The 19,370-nt window shown below is 37.3% G+C and overlaps 1 protein-coding gene across 37 annotated transcripts in view; it reads right to left on the bottom strand.

Moving 5' to 3' along the window:
- The window catches only part of HDAC9 (histone deacetylase 9), a 927,498-nt gene that overhangs the window by 424,321 nt on the left and 483,807 nt on the right, over window positions 1-19,370 (bottom strand). For all 37 annotated transcript variants that reach the window (XM_050783085.1, XM_050783089.1, XM_050783097.1 and 34 more), the window contains one exon: window positions 89-330. In XM_050783085.1, coding sequence (XP_050639042.1) covers window positions 89-330 — 242 coding nt within the window. The remainder of the gene's footprint in view (window positions 1-88; window positions 331-19,370) is intronic.

Raw genomic sequence — 19,370 nt, 5'->3', positions numbered from 1 at the left:
TACCCGCAAAGTGTTCCCATGGGCACTGCTCATGCCCACCACGGTGCAGATTCCTGAGTAAGGTCACAGACAAAGAAGCATTTGCTACCTTGATATGCTCCTGAAGCTGAGCCTGGTGCTGCCGTGTCAAGTTCTCATGCTGCTTCTGAAACTCTGCTATCAGGAGCTGCTTCTGGATTTGTTGCTGCTGCTGGATAAGAAGTAATTCCTGCTGCAATTGCTTCTCACGGACAACAGGGTCCACCACGGGCATCATCATCCTGAGGTCTGTCCTTAGGTCTAAAGGTGAGATGGGCTCCAGGCCCACAGGAACTTCTGACTTCACATCCACTAAAGAACCAGAAAAAAAGGGAAATGGAGTGGAGGAGGGTAATAGAGGATTGGAAATTAGCACATTGATTTGGAAACAAATAAAAAGTATAAGACATTATACCCTGTACAACAAATTTTATGCCAATGACTCTAGCCATTTCTTTATAATGATGATATAAAGGCATTTGTACATTAGTTTTGATAAATGGGCCATAGGCTAATTTCAGCAATTTGCACTCTTCCATGAATCTTCCACAATTCCCTTTTACAAACAGATGATTTCAATTGCTCTCTGGTATCGGCCATTCATAAAACTTATTCTACTGAACCCCTAACAACAATCAAGTCAGCGAGGACAAAAAAAAAAAAAAATGGAATTATGTTGAGGAAAAGATGCCCTAAGAGAGAACTTCCACCATGACTAAATTTGTACACTTAAGAACATCTTCCTTTGTAATCAGAGTCAGAAGATATCTTAAACTTTACAAAGTAAAGGTTGTAATATAATGTATTTGCAGCACTGTTGGATGTACCAAAGACAGAATACAAAACTGCATGCTAAAATGTGGAAAATGGTGATTAACCACAGCAATGGTGCCAGATCCAAACATCAAGGAGTGAAAGTAGCCAAGTTTCTGAGTCCTGATGTTTAAATGGTAACAATCTGTATCTCAGCTACCTCACTCCTAAAATAAATAAGGTGGAAAAAGTATGAGGAAACTTAAAACAAGTATTTAATCAAACCACTGGAGTAAAAAAAGATTTGATGATCTGAGAATAACTATAGATGATAATATTTAAATTTATACAAATTAAATTAGAAAATAGATATAAAATTCTTAGCAAAAACTCTTAGTAGATAAGAATGCTGCTTTCTAAAGGCTTAGTTTAAGCAGAAAAACTCACAGACAGGGTAGCTATCCAAATATACCATTTATTTATTGTTGGTGTCCATTCTGATATTCTGAATGACCAGCATCCATGCCAATCTGGTTGTTAAATATCTTGAGTATGACTCTTACCCACAAGAATCAGGAAAATTGTGTAGTTCACTGTAAAAGGTTAAGCTAAAGACAACAGGAATTTTGGAGTGGAAATTGGCAAACTGGATTCCATGGCTTATCAAAAGAGGCCAGTCACTACTCAGATATAAACAATTATTGGTGGGAGTTGATGGGGGAAAAGAAAATATAGATCCAGTGTAGACAGAAATAATTGTTAACTGAAAATTAAATTGAAATATTTTTTGGGGGGTGGAGAGCTCACTTTTTCACCCAGGCTGTAGTGCAGTGGTGCAATTATAGTTTAATGCAGCCTAGAACTTCCTGGCTCAAGGGATCCTTCTGCCTCAGCCTCCCAAGCATCTGGGACTTTAGGTGCATATTACCATGACCAGCTAAATTTTTCTTATTTTTTTTATAGCTGGGGAAAGGGTAGTGGGGAGCTGGGGTGCTATCTTGCTATGTTGCCAAAGCCGGTCTTGAATTCCTGACCTCAAGTGATCCTCCTGCCTGACAGGCTCCCAAGTTCTGAGATTATAGGCACGAGTAACAGCACCAGGCTCTTCAAAAGTTTTAAATACTCCAGGAACCAAACAAAATGCTTCAATCTTTACATGTACCGGTTTTCAAATTCTGCTGTATAATCTAAATGCTTATTTGATTCTTTGATGTGTGTAACTTTGAAGATGTTATTAATTTCCCTAGGCCTCTGTTCCCTCATCTGTAACCTGGAGATAATAACAGTAAGTACTAATAGCATGTAGCACATCCCTTAACAGATGTTTGTTTTTGCTTTTTTATGATATAAAAATGGAAATTTCTTATATATTAAAATAAACCATCAATAGTAAGTAGCTAACAAAACAAAAATATTCGAAACAAATATGAAAATAAAATGGTACATAATTTCTACTAAATATTAGAAAATAAACACTAAAACATCTAGATCAAAACAAATAAAAGAATACAACAACTGAAAATCACCTTCACTAGTAAAGAATTGCAAATTATGAATCGAAATAGAGCATCATTATTATCATATATATGACCCACGTATATACATAAGTGTGTACAATGCCCCATTGTATAGGCTAAGCGTATGACCAAAGAGACAATTATTTATTGCAAGTGGAGCTGTCAACTGGTAAAAAACTTATGCAAAACCAACTTGGTAATACGTATCAAGAGATGTTACATATTTCTACCATTCGATTCAGGTTCATCAACTCTAGGATTATATCTCCAGGAGATAATACTAAATAGGGAAAAAAAATAGTCCAACGCTATATTATTTACTAGAGTTATATTATTGTTATTGAAATCACCAACTACAAGGAAATGTCTCAGCAAAATATGTCACATCCATTTGGTAGAAAAACTATGCATTCATTAAAAATAATGTTTATGGGAACATTAAAAAAGTTGTAACATTAAATGAAAAAAGTGATATAAGTGATATTTACACTATGACAACCATTTAAAATATATACATATAAGTAATGTAGTCAAAATAGATTTATCAAACCCCTTAAAGTCCGAGGCTTCATTCTAGATGTTGCAGTTTGGTATTTTAAAAAAAGACAAAAATTCGAGCCCTTATTGAGTATATATTCTACCACGGTTTTTAAGTCGTATTAGTTTTTAAATTCTAATAGCAATGACTGGTGATGTAGATAACAGAAGATGGCTGTATTTTAGGTGGAAATATGAATGATTCTCCCTTTACTTTTCTATATTTTTCCAAATTGCATCTAATGCTCTATTACTATAAGTAAGTAACTTAGATTTGCAGATTCCAGTTTGGAAACTACAAAGTTAATTTTCCATGCGAATTTAAGAGTTATTTTCAGTGAGGAAAGAAAGGCTAACAGAAATCCTGTCTACAGATGTTAAGGCTTCATATACTTAAATGTCCTTGCTGGTCATCTGAGTTGAATGTCCATGTGCATGTGCCTGTGCTTATAGACTGATAGCAATCTTGGGTTGCTAACATTGGTTATTTTGCCATGGATTGACCAGAAGTTTGCACTGATGGTACTTTATGTGTCACTTTAACGAAAATGGGAAAATAATTTATAAATGAACTATAGGTTGATGGACATTGACTTCTCAAACATGATATCTGTGAAAGGAAAGAAATTAATCATGACAAGTTCAGATGCAAATTAGAATGATGGCCTGTAAGATCTCTTAATTGCAGCACCCAATGTAGAACTTTTAGTAAGGCTCTAGAGTAACATGAAATATTGAACATTAATTTAAAGAGTTGGCATAATTCCAACCAAAAGCAAAGGCAGTTAAAGATATATTTCATTTTTACATTAAAAAGGCCAACTACAGCCTTCAGCTTTTACATGGAAATCCCAAAAAACAAAGGTCAGAACTTAACCCTATAAAGACAAAATGTAAAAATTCAAGAGACCCTGGGGTCTCTTCTTGCTGGCATTCTTGTTATCCGTGAACTACAAACATCAAACCTCTAAAAAATTTTTTTTAAGATAAGAAAAAAAGTCCTACAAGTCTCTGAAACAGTTATTGTAAACCTCAAAGGGTAATTTGACTTCTTAACCTGCTATCCCAACAGAAATGATTGTGTCTAACTGCTTGCCTTTGTTCAGAGACTAATCACTAAATTGTGAAAAATCACCCTCAACTTACAAAAACTGCTCTTGATTATAAATAATTGCCCAAGACTGAGAGAAAGTGGCAGGCAAGATCCCAGTCTTTCATCCAATTTATTCAGCAGCAATCCACATTCCATTTGTCTAGACTAAATATAGCAGCGTTTATACAAGAAATCAATAGTGCTTGCAGAGAGGAGAGCAAAGGCATGAATATTTCATCAAACTCAGAGAGAAATGGCAATCAGCACACTGATGGTTCTGTGCAGGTCATCTTTGGCCCGCTAGATTAGTTCCTGTTACTTGGACAATAGCTCATCTCTGCCTAATCATAATCATATCATAGCCATTCTTTCTATTTTTAACATTAATTGCATTGTGGGTGACAAAGGCTCATCATATTCCAAAAGGAATGTTGGATTTTTCTTACATCTTTTGTGACAGGCTGATAAGTCTCCCCAGGAGAAATAATAGTAACACAATACCAGGGCTGAGTTTCAACAAGTTACAGTCACTTTTACATCCCAGTATGTCTAAGAAAGGGCATTGTCCATAGCTTCCATATTATCATAATTAGAAATCAACTTACAGGGAAAAATTAACCACCATTTTTAACAATGGATAAATGGAATCATCTCTGTTCACAACATTCCTTGTCTGGGAACATGCAAATTCCTCAAAAATTACTTAGAGCAGGTGGCCAGTGATGCATATGTTATATTAGAAGGAAGCTGATGACAGCAAATATTAGTATTCACATTAGTTGTAAATAAAACATGTTTTTTAAACTGATCTCAAGACCTCTTGACACATGTAAGAAGGGACTATGATTTAGCTAGCTTTATTTGGACTCACCTTGTCTGTCTGAGGTTGCAAATAAATGCAAATGTATGCTATATTTATTATATTTCTATTATATGATTCACATTATTATATACCAAATGCCCAGTCAGAACATTTCCACATATATATTAACTAGTCTTAATTATTACCTTACAAAGTCCTGTCCATTCTTGACAATGTCTGTCTTATTTGTTCAATAGTTATTCCTTCTTTTTAATGTTTACAAGCTCAAGTGATTTTTAAGAAACATTTTGGTTTTTAGTGAACTTGTAAATGAAAGAGCTCTCATTTCAAAATAAAACCAAAATCCCAAATCATATAGGTGTTTATAATAATCACATTTATTTGAGCATGAACACGAACATTCACGTTTAGCTTTAAATTTCTGTAACAATTTTTTTTTTAATTCAAGGGTCATTAAAGAGTTCATTCAGAGTACTAAAGATAATCTAGTTACCATGGAGTATTGGTTACTTCTTCACTTTAGATGCTATTATTCATAGTATAATAAAACAGAATTTTCATATGTTCAAAAACTGGACTCTGGTTGCTACTTTATCAGTTGTCCTAAGCAAGATGCCATCCATTTTAATGTTTTAAGTAAACAACTTGCAAACTTCACGCAAGAAAACATTTTAAGAATACACAATTTTGTGCATGTACAACCATATGGCCCTTCTCAAAGCAGTAGAGTTCAAAATAATAGATTTTCACACACACACACACACACACACACACACACACACACACACACACACGGGCATGGACAAAATCTCACCACAAACTCATATATACCAATTATTTAGTTAGGTTTTCCACTGAAAAAGGTGCTATAAAAATTGAAACCATGTTTAACAGCTTCAGTTAATATTTATAATTACAGAGGCCACAACTTGGTTATATCAACAATGCTGCCCAGAGCCATTTTATTCTTAAGTTCTTTTTACCTGGGAAATGGTTGTTCACAACACTGGCAATGGGACACATGAACTAAAATTTCTGGATTTGGGGATATACAAATGCTACTGTGATTATCTATTCTGCTTCTTCTGTTCCTCCCTTCATGCATGGAAACCTGTGAGAGTTTGGGCATGCTAACTCCATGGGAAGAGGCTGCCTTCTATACTGTTTTCTGCTTTAACAATGTTCAACCAAATATGTATTTAATATCAGTAGTTCAGGGTCCAGAAAAGATTGTGGAACAGATGTCTCAAGGTTTCCTTAATGTGTGATCCATAACAACAGTTTACTGCAAATTCTGCAGAAAAACCCTTATACAAAATTTCAACAGGAGTAGATATCTTCCATCAACTCCTTTTCATTGTATCGTTCTATCATTAACATTTTCATTTTTCTGTTCTTTGTTGCAGACTTTAATATTTGCCATGGCAGGCTGGTTCTATTAAATTACATTTACATGTATCATGATGATAACATGTCATCTCTAAAACTCTGATCAATACCAAGATGTGCACTGATGCTAACTTAGCAGGTGGTGTTAGAGATTACTTTCTCCTCTATGATATGTGCGGCCTTACCCTACTGTTTCTGTACTTTTTCAGCAAATCAAAATCAATAAGGAATAACTTCCTATAGAAATACTCAATACCAATTAGGAAGTTATCTGGTTTAAACTGTGACTCAAACTCTGTGCACGTACATATGCAATTCTACCAGTTATCTGGTCTGCTAACCTAACACAGTTTTCATTGGGAGCCTTCTTCAAAAGAAAATGAAGAGGCCTTGAGGACTGAATTTCCATGAGTAGCACATTGCAGTCTTTGTTCTAATCATACCATCTCATGTAGAAATATTAACCGCCTTGAAGAATCTAAAGAGTTTTCTCTGGGACGGCAATGAGAAATACCTAGCTTTCCAGAATTCAAGGATGCTAGCACCACTTCTTTACTATTGGTTATGTTCTTTGCCTGATAAATGTCCCCCAAAAAGTCAGATGTGATCTTCCATACCAGTTTATATTTCTCTCGGATGATGAATGTGGCCTTGGAATCACTGCTTCTAACCATCCTGAAATACGACGATGAGGGACTGGGGCCAGGCCTCTAATCCTCTGCGGAGAAGGGGCCTCCAGGGCTGGCCTACAGAGCAAAGCTACTGAGAAGAGTGACAGAAAACAGAAAACAGGTTTTCTTCGGGTAACATGGCCCAAAATCCACCTGGAGAAAGCTGATCACCTCTGCTCAGTAGTGCTTCTTTCCGCAGGCTAACATGTGTGAAGGAGTCATCACGAACAGCAGGCCAAAACACCTTCGATATCATTGGGTGGAAAAGAGGAGAATGAATTAGGGCTGCACTACAGCTCAGAAGAAGCCCAGTCAAAGCTCAAACATTTTCCCTCAGTTTGTGGAGGTCACTCACCACCTTGTTTCTCTGGCTTCAACATCACAAAATACTCACAGTTCCCTGAAGCTGCTAGGTCCGGAGCAGAGCACTCTGGGAAAGGGATCTTTGGGATTCTAGCTCCTGAAGGTCAAGCTAAGCTGGTGGGGATGGAGGTAGAGATGGAGGTGGAGGCAGAAATGGGGGCATGAGCAGGGAGGATATGTGTGTTGAGGGGAGAGGGGACAGCTGTCAAGGATTTTTTATTTTTTATTTTTTTTAACAACTTCTTCTTTTTCAGTCTCATTCTTTCTATCCACGCTATGTATTACGGATTGGGTTTCGTAAATACTGTTTGCCCCAACAAATCTTACCACAGACAAGTTTCACCAACACCTCTCTAGGCTTATCTCTTGCTACCTTTTTTGGAGGGTAAACCACAGTCTCTAACATATAGTTTCCTTCCTGCCTTTCACACTATGTTTCTTGCCCGTGTCTTCCTTCTTTATCAACTTAATTCAACAAACATTTTTTTGAGCATATGCTATTACTCTGCTAAACACAATGAAAATAAAAATAAAAAGTATAATGTGGTCCCCGCTTGCCAAAGCTCACAATAAAGTACATATAAAATGGGGTTGGGCAGGGTGGGGCAAGGTAATCAGGTTCTGTGAATAGGAGAAAGGCATGAGAGAGGCATACAACTGAAAAATAATGTCCTATGTCATTTGTTACGGAGAAATTTTGAAAAAGAGAAACCACTGACTATTTCAGGTAAAGTCAGAAAAGGCTTCACAAAGAAAGCATGTTTGCCTAACCCTCCCTACGCCACCAAAAACACAGAGATGTGAACTCAGGGCCGAAGAGCATACACACAGGAACAGGAAAAGAAAAAGGAAACTGCAATGACTTGTGATTGGACTCTACTAGGCACAGGTGGAATGAAAGGTCAGAAAGGTAGACAGGAGACCTGGTTATTTCACAAAACAAGCAGTGTGGCAGAAGCCATGGCCACCAGTGTCAGAGAGACAAGTTATTCAACCCCTCAGCAGCCTCTGTGTTTATTCCCTTACAAAATCTGGCCTATTTAGTTGTGAGATGTAAATGAGACTTTAAAAACTTTCCCTTATTTTGTGAACACTAACTGACATATTGACATCAGATGATTTAAAGTAGAATAAAGGCATGAAGGAACAGTTTATGTCTGGTGGAAGTATGTCATGGAATGGGAAACAAATGGAAAAGAATCTCTCTCTCTCTCTCTTTCTCTCTCTCTCTCATTTTCTCTCTCTCTGCAGATCCCTTCCATTCCTAGGGCTTTGCTTCCTCTATGTTGACAATTCTATCTCCAGTTTAAACATCTATTCCACCAAATGTGCAACTCATATGTACAGGTACTACTGGGACTCTCTTTAGCTCTCTCTTACTGTTCTTTTCTCCAGTATCCCCGTTTTTTTTTTTTAATCATTGAAGACACAGGAGAAACAGAAGTGATAGTGACTCCTCTCTCTTCTATTATCTATATCTAATTGACAGAAATTAACTTTCCTACTCCTAATTTTTTTTTTTTGAGACAAAGTCTCACTCTGACAGCTGGAGTACAGTGGCCCGATCCGGGTTCAAGTGATTCTCCTGCATCAGCCGCCCGAGTACCTGGGACTACAGGTGTGTGCCACCATGCCTGGCTAATTTTTGTATTTTTAGTGGAGATGGGGTTTTACTACATTGGCCAGGCTGGTTTTGAACTCCTGACCTCAAGTGATCCTCCCACCTCTGCCTCCCAAAGTGCTGGGATTACAGAGGTGAGTCACCCCGACTGGCCCCTACTCCTAAATAGTTTTTGAAGCCATCAAGGTCTCTCCACCACCGCTGCCTGTTTTATTGAAGTACTTCTTTTAGGTTTCTGGCTAACACTCATCAGTGGAGCCTTTGTCTCTAACACGGCTGGCCTGTTTCTCCATAGTGTGCTTTCTCTGTATAGCTGGGGTCAGGGTAGTGGGAGCTGGGGTAGTATCTTGCTATGTTGCCAGCCTCAATACTACCTGTCCTCCACTCACTCAAGCCACACAGATTTTTCAGTTCCTTAAACATGCTGTGCACTCCAGGGTCTCAGAGATTTTCCATATGTGTTCTCTCTTCCTAAAACCTTTTCCCCAATACCAACACATTTCTCTAGATTAGTCCTATCCTTCATATCTTAGCTAAATCATGATTTAATATAGATGTTTTTCTTAGTTTTATTTAATTTTTCCAATACATTTCTCAGTTCTTTTCATAACATTCATTTATCTATCTTTGCCACTATTCCGAATTTCATGAGGGCAGGGACTATGTTTTCAGTGCTTAGCACAACATGAAAACATAGTAAGGCCTCAGTGCATGTGTGGAATGAATGAATGAATAAATGAATGAATAATAGTCTCAAGAATATTATGGGAATAAAATTAGTAACACATGTATACATCTGCATGTATATGTTCACATACACACATACCCAATTAAAATCCTAAAGCAACTACTTACTGGGCTTTTTGACTGTTTGAATTAAAAAATATGCTATTTTACTACTTAAATTTTTAAGTTAATGCATTTCTGGCAACACTGCATAAGTATTTGAAAATAATCTGAAAAGTTTTTCCACCCAAGGTGTCATTTTGCATTTCCTAGACTCCACCATATCTCTTAAAATTCAATGTGCTGACACGTGACAACCATCACAATGGAGTAAGTGAACAGTGAGGAAAAGAAAACTTACCCATTCATGCTGTTTGCCTTAGTAGGGATAACCAAGTATAGGCCACATTGTGAATTATTTAAATAATAATGCCTAATTCATGATTGAATACTCCATGTTATATTATTGAAAATTACACCAGAACTGGTAAGCTGCAAGCTAAGAGTTTTTTTTTCAAATCTTCCATTTTAAAGATAAATAATTAAATTAATAAATGTAAATCTAAAAGGTAAATCCTTTTAAAGTTATTTAATCAAAATTCTTTGACATTTTAGCTAAAATAACCAACAGTTGAATTTTGAATTTTTTTTTTGAGACATGATGAAATGCTTATTACTGAAGGCTCTTCATTAAAATGTGTAGTCTTGAAAGGCAATTTTTTTTCAGGAAAAGTAAATTAAGAAGTTTGAATTTGCTATCACCAAAAATAGAAATTGGGAAAACATGTGACGGCAGTGGCTGGTCTGCCCAGAAGGGCTGCTGCCATGACACCAGCTGCAGTGGGGGCGGGGGCTGCCCACTCCATGTAGCCCGCAGGAGCTGGGAACAGGCGGGAGCCCCGCCTGATTCCGAGTTGAGGGGCAGAAGCCCCACCCTCCTGGGTGCAGCTGCAGCTGTGGACCCAGGTATCCCTGTGCACAGTCGGGGACCTGGTAGGTTCTCTGCTCCCCACAGGCTTGGAAGTGCTTGCTCCCGCTGCCTGGCCTCTCCATGCTCCCAGCACTCGCTCTGATTTCGAAGCGAAGTTCAGGTCAAGCCCAGGCACTGTTGCAACCCGGCTGGGTATGTGCATGCTCAGGGCAGCACTGACCGGCCAGTCCCCTGCTGTCTTGGCCTTCTCTGGACTTGGGCACCAATAAGCATGAGAAGAATGAGAGCAGCTCAACAGGGGCCTGCAGGTGCCCCTCGGCAGCAACAGCCTGGGAACCGTGAACGACATGATTGATGGCAGCAGGAGGCAGACAAGTTCCTGGGTAGAAAGGGGAGGGTCCCTGGTGAAGCCCACCTTCAAGCCAGGGACAGTCAAAAGCCTAGGGGCCAGACCGTCAGTTCCGTGGACCAGAGTGAGAACTTCCGGTGCTTTATCCGGGGCCCACCCATGGCCGTCCCTGGACCAATTAACACGCACTCCCTCTCCTCTGAAGTGCATAACCCTGGACTCAGCGGACTCAGGCAGAGGATGGGACAACCTGCTTGCCGATAGAAGCTACCCGTTCTAGGTCACCTCTCCGCGGAGGGCTGCACAGACGTCTGGACTACTAACTGTGGGAAGGAGATACCCACTGCAGGTCTCCTCTCCACTGAGAGCTGGACACGTGTTGGGATGACCTGCCTGGAGAAAGGAGCTAACCACTGTGGGTCTCCTCTCCACTGAGAGCTGGACACTCGTCAGGATGACCTGCTTGCAGAAAGGAGCTGCCCATTTGGGGTCTCTTGAGAACTGTTCTGCCGATCAGTGAAGCTCCTCTTCGCTTTGCTCAGCCTCCAGCTGTCCGCATACCTCATTCTTCCTGGGTATGAAACAAGAACTCGGGACACATCAAATGGCGGGACTAAAAGAGCTGTAACACAAACAGGGCTGAAACACGCCCTCCCGCTTGTCATGTTGTGGGCCATGAGGAGAGAGGGGCTGTGGCCCTTTGGGGAGCCCCCCGGCTCCCTGAGCCAGGGCTGTGACACTCTCTTTGGGGTTCAGTGGTTCCAGGCATCTCCAAGTTTCTGGGTGCCACTATGTTCCTTCATCCAGACACGGATGCCCACAGCAGAAGCCACGTGCAGTATATGTGCTCCAGCCTCAGCCTCCTCGCATGGAGCTGGCACCTGCGCTGTTGCCTGGAGCTGCCTGCCCACCACAGCAGCCGGTGTGCCTGGCTGTGTACAGTGGCTAGACCCTGCACTCACTCACCCACACGCCCCTCACTGTTTCACGCCTTGCTAGTACTTGGCAGGTGTGGGATCTGGGCTGGTAGCAAGAGCCGAGTGCAGTCTGTTGAGTCAAGCGGGTGGAAAGAAACGGGCATGAGCGATACTCGGGCAGAAGGCACCACCTGCCACAGAGGTTTCTGGCTGGTGAAGCAACACCCTAGGGATCCCGTGACATAAGCAACACAGCCTCAGTTTGATAACAATACTGCCCAAATTGCACTTTAGTAATGCAGATAGTTTTAGCTGCTTTTCCACTATTAATATGATAACATTATCATGGAATAAAAAGAATTACTAAATTATCAAACATGAAAGAATCATTTTATAACAAGAATTATTTAAACTGACTAATCCAGAAATACAATTCTCCCTCAGTGATTCTGTTCAAGTTATCCATGTCTTTAGTTTCTTAAAGTGAACTACTACATGGCATAAATGAAAAGAAAAAAAAAATGCAAAAAGCAACCTGTGCTTTGATTTACTATTCTCTTATTTCCCAGGGGTCTGAACAGGAAACAAAAATAACCACAAATGACTAAAATATCAGTAGGCCTTGAAATATCAACATTTAAGTTACAGCAAGCTAACTTCTTACTCAAAGCCTTTACTATTCTGATTTACTTAATTCAAACTCCCTGTCTGCAAATATGCTTTTGAATTAAGCAGTCATAACAAACCATAACACAAACATGAACTGCTAACTAATTTCTAATGGCCACTTAGTTCTAAAGTATCGCAATGTTTGCTAGTTCTTTACTATTTAAGAACTGGGTAAAAGCTTTATTCAGCTCCTTGCACTATGGAAACAAAATCAACCCAATTTATGGGACTCCAAGGTAATAGAAGCTAAGAACTTACATTAGTTTGTAATCCATATTATTTTGTAATTTGAGATTAGAATTCAATTTGATATAAAGGTACCTGAAAATGAAATCTTGACAAGATTTGAAATTTTAATGTTTTAAAATAGAAAATACAGGTAATAATTTAAAAGACTTACTTATTTAGCCAGATCCAACACTATTCCTCTGGGATCTAAAATAAATTGACTTTTAAAGGAACTATGAGGAAGATGGTGCAAACCGTCCCCTTTCCCATATTTTTTTCTACAACTTATATTTTCTTCTAGGTCACAGACAAATACTTGGAGTTATAAGGAAATCCTCTGCCTCAAATATAGGGTTTCAAAATGAGAGGGAAGTTTTCTAGTCATTTGAAATAGCTATTTGTCATATTCAAATATGACAAATAGTCATTTGTGAAAATGACATGTTTGTGAATATGACAAAATAGTCAAATTTCCAATTTGACTAATTTGACTATTTCAAATAGCTATTTCAAATGACTAACAAAACTTTCCTCTCATTATGCAATCCTAATATTTGAGGCAAGGGATTCCCTTATAACTTCAGAACCTAGTATATTATGTAGCTTATACTATAAATTTAATAAATGTTAGTTGAATAAATGATTGTTCTTAGCAAATACCCTTCTCTAACAACATTCTTTCTGAACAAATTACTCAGCAAATAAACTTTTTCAAAATGTTCCCACTCTTCTATCAGGAACTCTTGCTTACAAAAGCACAACACTATGTGCTATTTTGACAGAAAAAAAAAAGTTTTATCAGTGCGTGCTTCCTGCCACCAAGAAAGAATTACCTTTAGCCAGCACAAAATAGTTGAATATTTTCTGAAAGCCTCAATGCTTAATATGTTTAAGACAACAACATACATGAAAATATGCATGAAAAGTAGGAAAAACAAAGCTGAAATGCCATGTGTGATACCTCCCTTCTCCTCCTCTGCGATTCAGACCATGTCTTTGCCTTTTCTCTGCTCTAATCTTTTCAGTCCTGCAGAACAGGAATCGGGTTTCAACCAATGCTCTTATCTTTTCTTCAGAATTCAGATGTTTTCTAGTTCTGAGTAAATCTTTATTACCAAAAAAAAAAAAAAAAAAAAAAAAAAAAGCTTAAAGCCCCACTGAAACTCCTAATATAGGACTGCACTGGCTTTTAGAAAAGAAAAACATTTCTTTAAATGGCTGGATATTTTCTTATCATCTTAAAAAAAATCTTACGAATAGTTCCAACATATAAAACCAACACGGGTGCAAATATTTTAGAAAAGAGGGAGAGGAAGAACCAACATTCTATCCTCTCACTTCCTCCCCTATTCCTTTCCCCCAGGGAATCCAGACTCCATGGAACTCAGTTTGCAAATCCGTGTTATAAGGGCATTATTTGTTTATTTTGCCAAATTCAAATCACAGGCAAATTACATTACTGTTTTTTCAAAGAAAATGCCACTCTTGTTTATGAGAATTGAAATTATGGGAATTTTAAAATTTTGAATTAAAAATAATAAAGTTATACTCTGTACATACGATTTAGAAAAAAATGGAATGTTAAAACATTTTAAAAATTCATGTAATGTGCTCATATTTCAAGCCTTGCCAAGCTAAATGGATTGGCAGTTATATTTATGTTATTGCCACATGGTGGCACCACTTTTGCTCTTAAAGAGAAATACCCAGTAACCTTTGTCAGGAAGCACTTTGGATATGTGAGTTTTAAAATAGGTGAGTTTTCAGGTCCTAAGCATTATAGTAAAATGTGATGTCCCTATATGTACTGATTCCAAGTTTGGTTTTCCAAACATGGGTAAGCACAAAGAGTAACAGCATAATTTTGGCCAGTCTCCCAAGTTTCTCTTATTCTAATTTGAATTATGGAACCAACACTAATTACAGCACTTACTGTGTAACAAATATTGTTCTGAATGCTTTATAAAGTAAATATTTATTCAATTCTTCTTTATGAGGTTGCAATATCTAGTAACCTATGGAGCAGACGTGATTAGGATTCTTATTTACAAATGAGGAAAATGGAGGCCACAGAGGAACTTGGCCAAGGTCACACACCCACTAAGAGGTACAACAGGAATCAGAACACACACTGTCCAGCTCCAGCATCCATGATCTTAACCACTCCATTCCGATTCTATTTGACTTCTACAAAATAGGCTTTTCATTTTATTTCTACACATTTCACTCTGGAGTATACCTTGATACAGATGAAACTGAAAAATTTTTGTTAAAATAATATTACATATTTTTGTTTTTAAAGGTGAAGAAAAACATTTGTTCATAATTGTCAATATATTCCACAGAGACATGTGTAACTGAATATATTTCTTCATATTTTGACACATTTCTGTATTTTCAGGTGAGTCTAAAGCATCTTTCTTACACGTGTATTTCAGCACTCTTTTTAAGGAACAATTCTGTACTTAAGAATTCCAAATTTGATATTTCACCCTTTTCTTTTAGCTATGCAAAATTTTATTGAGTCTAGGCAATTAGCATTTTTTTTTGGTTTTGTTTTTATTTTCCTTAAATTCATTATGGCTTTACTCTTCAATCTGTGAATCTAGTGATTCACAGGTAAAGACTGCCTGGTAATGAAACCACCTTTGGTACTTGATTAACTAAATCCCATTGGGTTATATCAGACAGAAAGAGAGACTAAATCATAATTAACTGTAAACAGTGTTAATGAGGTTTGGGTGTATTGTTCATAAATTTTGAGATTATTTTTTAATTGAAGAAAGTAGTAACAAAAAGGAAGAGGCAGCTGTTTTTTGACAGTATGAGAAAAGATTTGAAAAGACAGACTGTGATGGTCTATTTTTTTTAATTTCAGTTTTTTTTTTTTTTTTGGTTCCTTGTGCATCATAAAAGACAATTACTGGCCATTAAGGTACAACTAATTAGAGAAACAGAAGGTTCTACCACAAAGAAGAGCCTAAAGCTGTCAGAAAAATCCACTTTTTACATATACCTAAATAAATAAATATCTGTGCATTAATTGAAGACATTCATAATTTGGCATAAGAAAATGTAATAATTCTTCTCTGTGGCTTCTATTTAATTAGACTGTCATTAGAATTTCTATTTCTGGCAGAACTCATAGTATCTGTTTATAGAATTAGCCAATATTGAGAAAACCATCAGCATTACAGAATGCTTCTCAATACTCTAAGCACAGCTCTGAGATATCAGTCTGTAATTTGAGCCATACCTCTTTGTACAATCAAAAGTATAAGAAATTATTGAAAATATTTACAATGAAGGTAACCATGCAGAACAGGAGTTAGGAAACTGTGGCTCATGGGTCAAATCCAGCTTGCCTAATTTTTTAGGGCCTGCAACCTAAGAATGATTGTTACATTTTTAATGGTTGGGAAAAATTTTTTTTAAGGAAAAATATTTTGTGACATAAAAATACATGAAATTCAAATTTCAGTGTTTACAAATAAAATTTATTGGAACACAGCCACTATCATTCACTGACTTACTGTGTATAGCTGCTTTTGCACTACAAAGTCAGAATTGAATGCCACAGAGGTAGTACAGCCTGCAAAATCTCAAATATTTATTATCTCCCCTGACACAAAGTTTGCGAACTTCTGCTCCTGAGAATCAATCTATGTCCAAATTTTATTTTATTTATTTTATTTTATCTTATCTTATTTTATTATTATTAATTTTTGAGACAGAGTTTTGCTCTTGTTGCCCAGGCTAGAGTGCAATGGCATGATCTAGGCTTACTGCAACCTTCGCCTCCCAGGTTCAAGCGATTCTCCTGCTTCAGCCTCCTGAGTAACTGGGATTACAGCTATGTACCACCATGCCCAGCTAATTTTGTATTTTTAGTAGAGACGAGGTTTCACCATGTTGGTCAGGCTGGTCTCGAACTCCCAACCTCAGGTGATCCACCCGCCTTGGCCTCCCAAGCTTCTGGGATTACAGGTGTGAGCCACTGTGCCTGGCCCAATTTTTATTCTCACATGGTGGGATGTCCCTGTGACAATCAAATTTCCAAGCTACCTCTCTGCTGTAATGGTTCAATGAATTAGGTTAAAAGTTATCATAGTGTATTTCATCTAAAATAAAACATAGTTAGGAAATAGAATATAATGACAGGAGAACACCAAGTAAAAGAAGTTCTAAGTATTTTCACTAGACTGATATATTAATTTTAGACTTTGTTGATTGCTCTTCACAATATGCAGTCAACTGGAAAACAAAAATACAAATAAGAATGATGGTACTTTAAAATGAGCAACATATGATGAGCGCTAGCTATGACTTTTGGATGGACTTTCTCTTTGAATACAGTTTTATTATTATCCCCATTTCACAGATGAGAATAATGAGCACTAGACAGCTTACAGTTAACTTTGCCATTGTCACATATACAATATTAGCTTTCAGTGTTTTTTTATCTTGCATATTTAATAATATGGTAAATACTAATTTAGAATGGTGCTAATGAAATACCCTGTATAACATTCCATACTAAAAGATTCAGGAGGGTTCTCCTAAGTTATCTCTTTTTCCATGAGACAGAGATAATATACCCTTCAATAAGCTACAAATAGAACAAATACTTGTTCAACTGAAATTTCATTTAATAAATTATAGCGAAAGGCACAAACTGTTCCAATCTGTGCAGCAGTTGCTACATAATTCCAAGCTTACAAATATATATATCTTATATGTATAAACTAACAAGGCACCAGTATATTTTATAGAAACCAACATTGGAATGGGTTTTGCAAAGGGATGGTTAGAAATTAAAGGATATTCTGTTCATTTGACATTTAAATGTTTGTTAATGTGTGGGTTGATATAGTTTATTCTGAATGTTTTAAAACCTTGAGGTTTTAAAGAAACATGTTATACACTTCAAAGCTGTAATAATAATACTATGAGTTTGGCTATCGCCCTAGTAATAGATCTGTAGTCAAACCACTACAGAAATTTTGTGCTTCATATGAAATAGTTCTGGTAGTTAAGTATTGTTTAAAAACTATGGGAAAAATATTTACCCAAATGCTGTTCCAGATATTAATGCAAATTTAAATTTATATAACCCAAGATCATAGGAAATATATTGCTAATCATAGAGTTTAGCAAAGCCGTTCTGAATCAAATGGCTTCTGCTTATTTTCCACAAAATTTATAATATAACTTAGACCAGTAGAACATGCAGTAGCTCGAGAACACATTATACAAAATTTTAAGTTCAAGCTTTTAAAAAAATGCTTTAAATGAATTGCTTGGAATTTATAAATCTTGAAGCTAAAAAGGTAAGTATTAGCATGGTTAAACAAAAGAAACAAGAGAACAATAAACAGTGCAATTTTTCTCTATCCTAAGGTAAATGCTCTTGTATAGGGGTTATTCAGGTTTCCACTCCTTGCCCAGTTAGCAGGGAGAAGTATAGCGATAGAACCCCATGCGATTCCTTAGTTCAACACAGAAATTCAACCCACCACGTTAGGCCTGTCTTGGTTAGATTTATGTAGGCGGTTCACTTGGGCTTATTCCCCCCAAGATAAATTTGGCATGCTGCAGGACATACTCAAAGCCAAGGTTCACAAACTACTGGGCATGTCTGGAGAGCAGGTGGGGCTGGCACTGCAGATGTCTATTTGCATAAATGACTAAGGCACCACCTAAGAAAAACTCATCTTTAGCAAAGAGGAAGCTAGGCCTTGCGACACACTTGACCTGATAACCTCAGGACCTGAGGGAAGGTTTGATTCTGAACATACGGTACATCCTTCCTCTGTCCTCTCTCACCTCCAGGTCCTAGAGTACAAACCTACCATACCCACTACACTGCTCTGAAAATGCTTTCACCAAACTTGTTGGTAAGGAATCTTTGTCTTCTTGCTTGATTCTCACAAGCATGGGATACAGTTATTTTAAAGAACAAGTAATGAATAAATTAACATCTCTATCAGTCTACTCTCAATTGCTGGCTAATGCCCAATATCTTGTCAATGTAAAGAAACAGAATTTGGCAGAAAGAACAGTGTCACCAGTTCTACTCTTGATTAGTCCACGTCTATGGATCCTGGGTTTCTCATGTATAAAACAGATAAAACCAGGGAGCTAAAATAATGATTCCCAAGGCTTTCTCTACTGCCAAAGCAGTAAAAATTGTGTGTATGTGTGTGTGATTTCCATTTTTAGTATTTATCAGAAAGTATATCTCATGCAAAAGGCAACTGCTGTTGGCCTTCATTGACTTCTTTGGGTAAATCAATAACCACCAGAACAGGTTCTGATGTAAAGAAAGGGAGAGGTACTAGGAAGCAAGCAGGATCCCTACCAGATAAAAAATGACAGAGAATTGAAAGCAGGAACTTTGAAGAAAGCTTTATCTAATTAAAAACTACCCTAGAACAGGCTTTGCCTGATATATAAAATTCAATTGTGGTCAAAATTGTTTTATTCCTTGATTGTGATATTTGGAAATCTCTCCTCAAACTTTCCATAATAAATAGCAAAATATTACTTTCCATTTTCTGTCTCAATGAAAACATCACTTTCGACAATAGTTGCTTCTTAAGGGGGTGGAATGCACAAAAATATCTACTTTTTGTAATGTTACTTAGGAAAATAAGAATAGACATTTTCCTCACCTAAAAGGTTTTTACTATACAGCAATACAATACCCAGTTTGAGAAAAATTAGAAATATTATTCTGATCCTATGAAATATGATGGTTATTCA

Source organism: Macaca thibetana, chromosome 3 (genome assembly GCF_024542745.1).
Source record: "Macaca thibetana thibetana isolate TM-01 chromosome 3, ASM2454274v1, whole genome shotgun sequence".
Classification (NCBI taxonomy): domain Eukaryota; kingdom Metazoa; phylum Chordata; class Mammalia; order Primates; family Cercopithecidae; genus Macaca; species Macaca thibetana.
The sequence above is the reverse complement of the archived record's forward strand: the minus strand, read 5'-3'. Positions and strand labels throughout refer to the sequence as shown.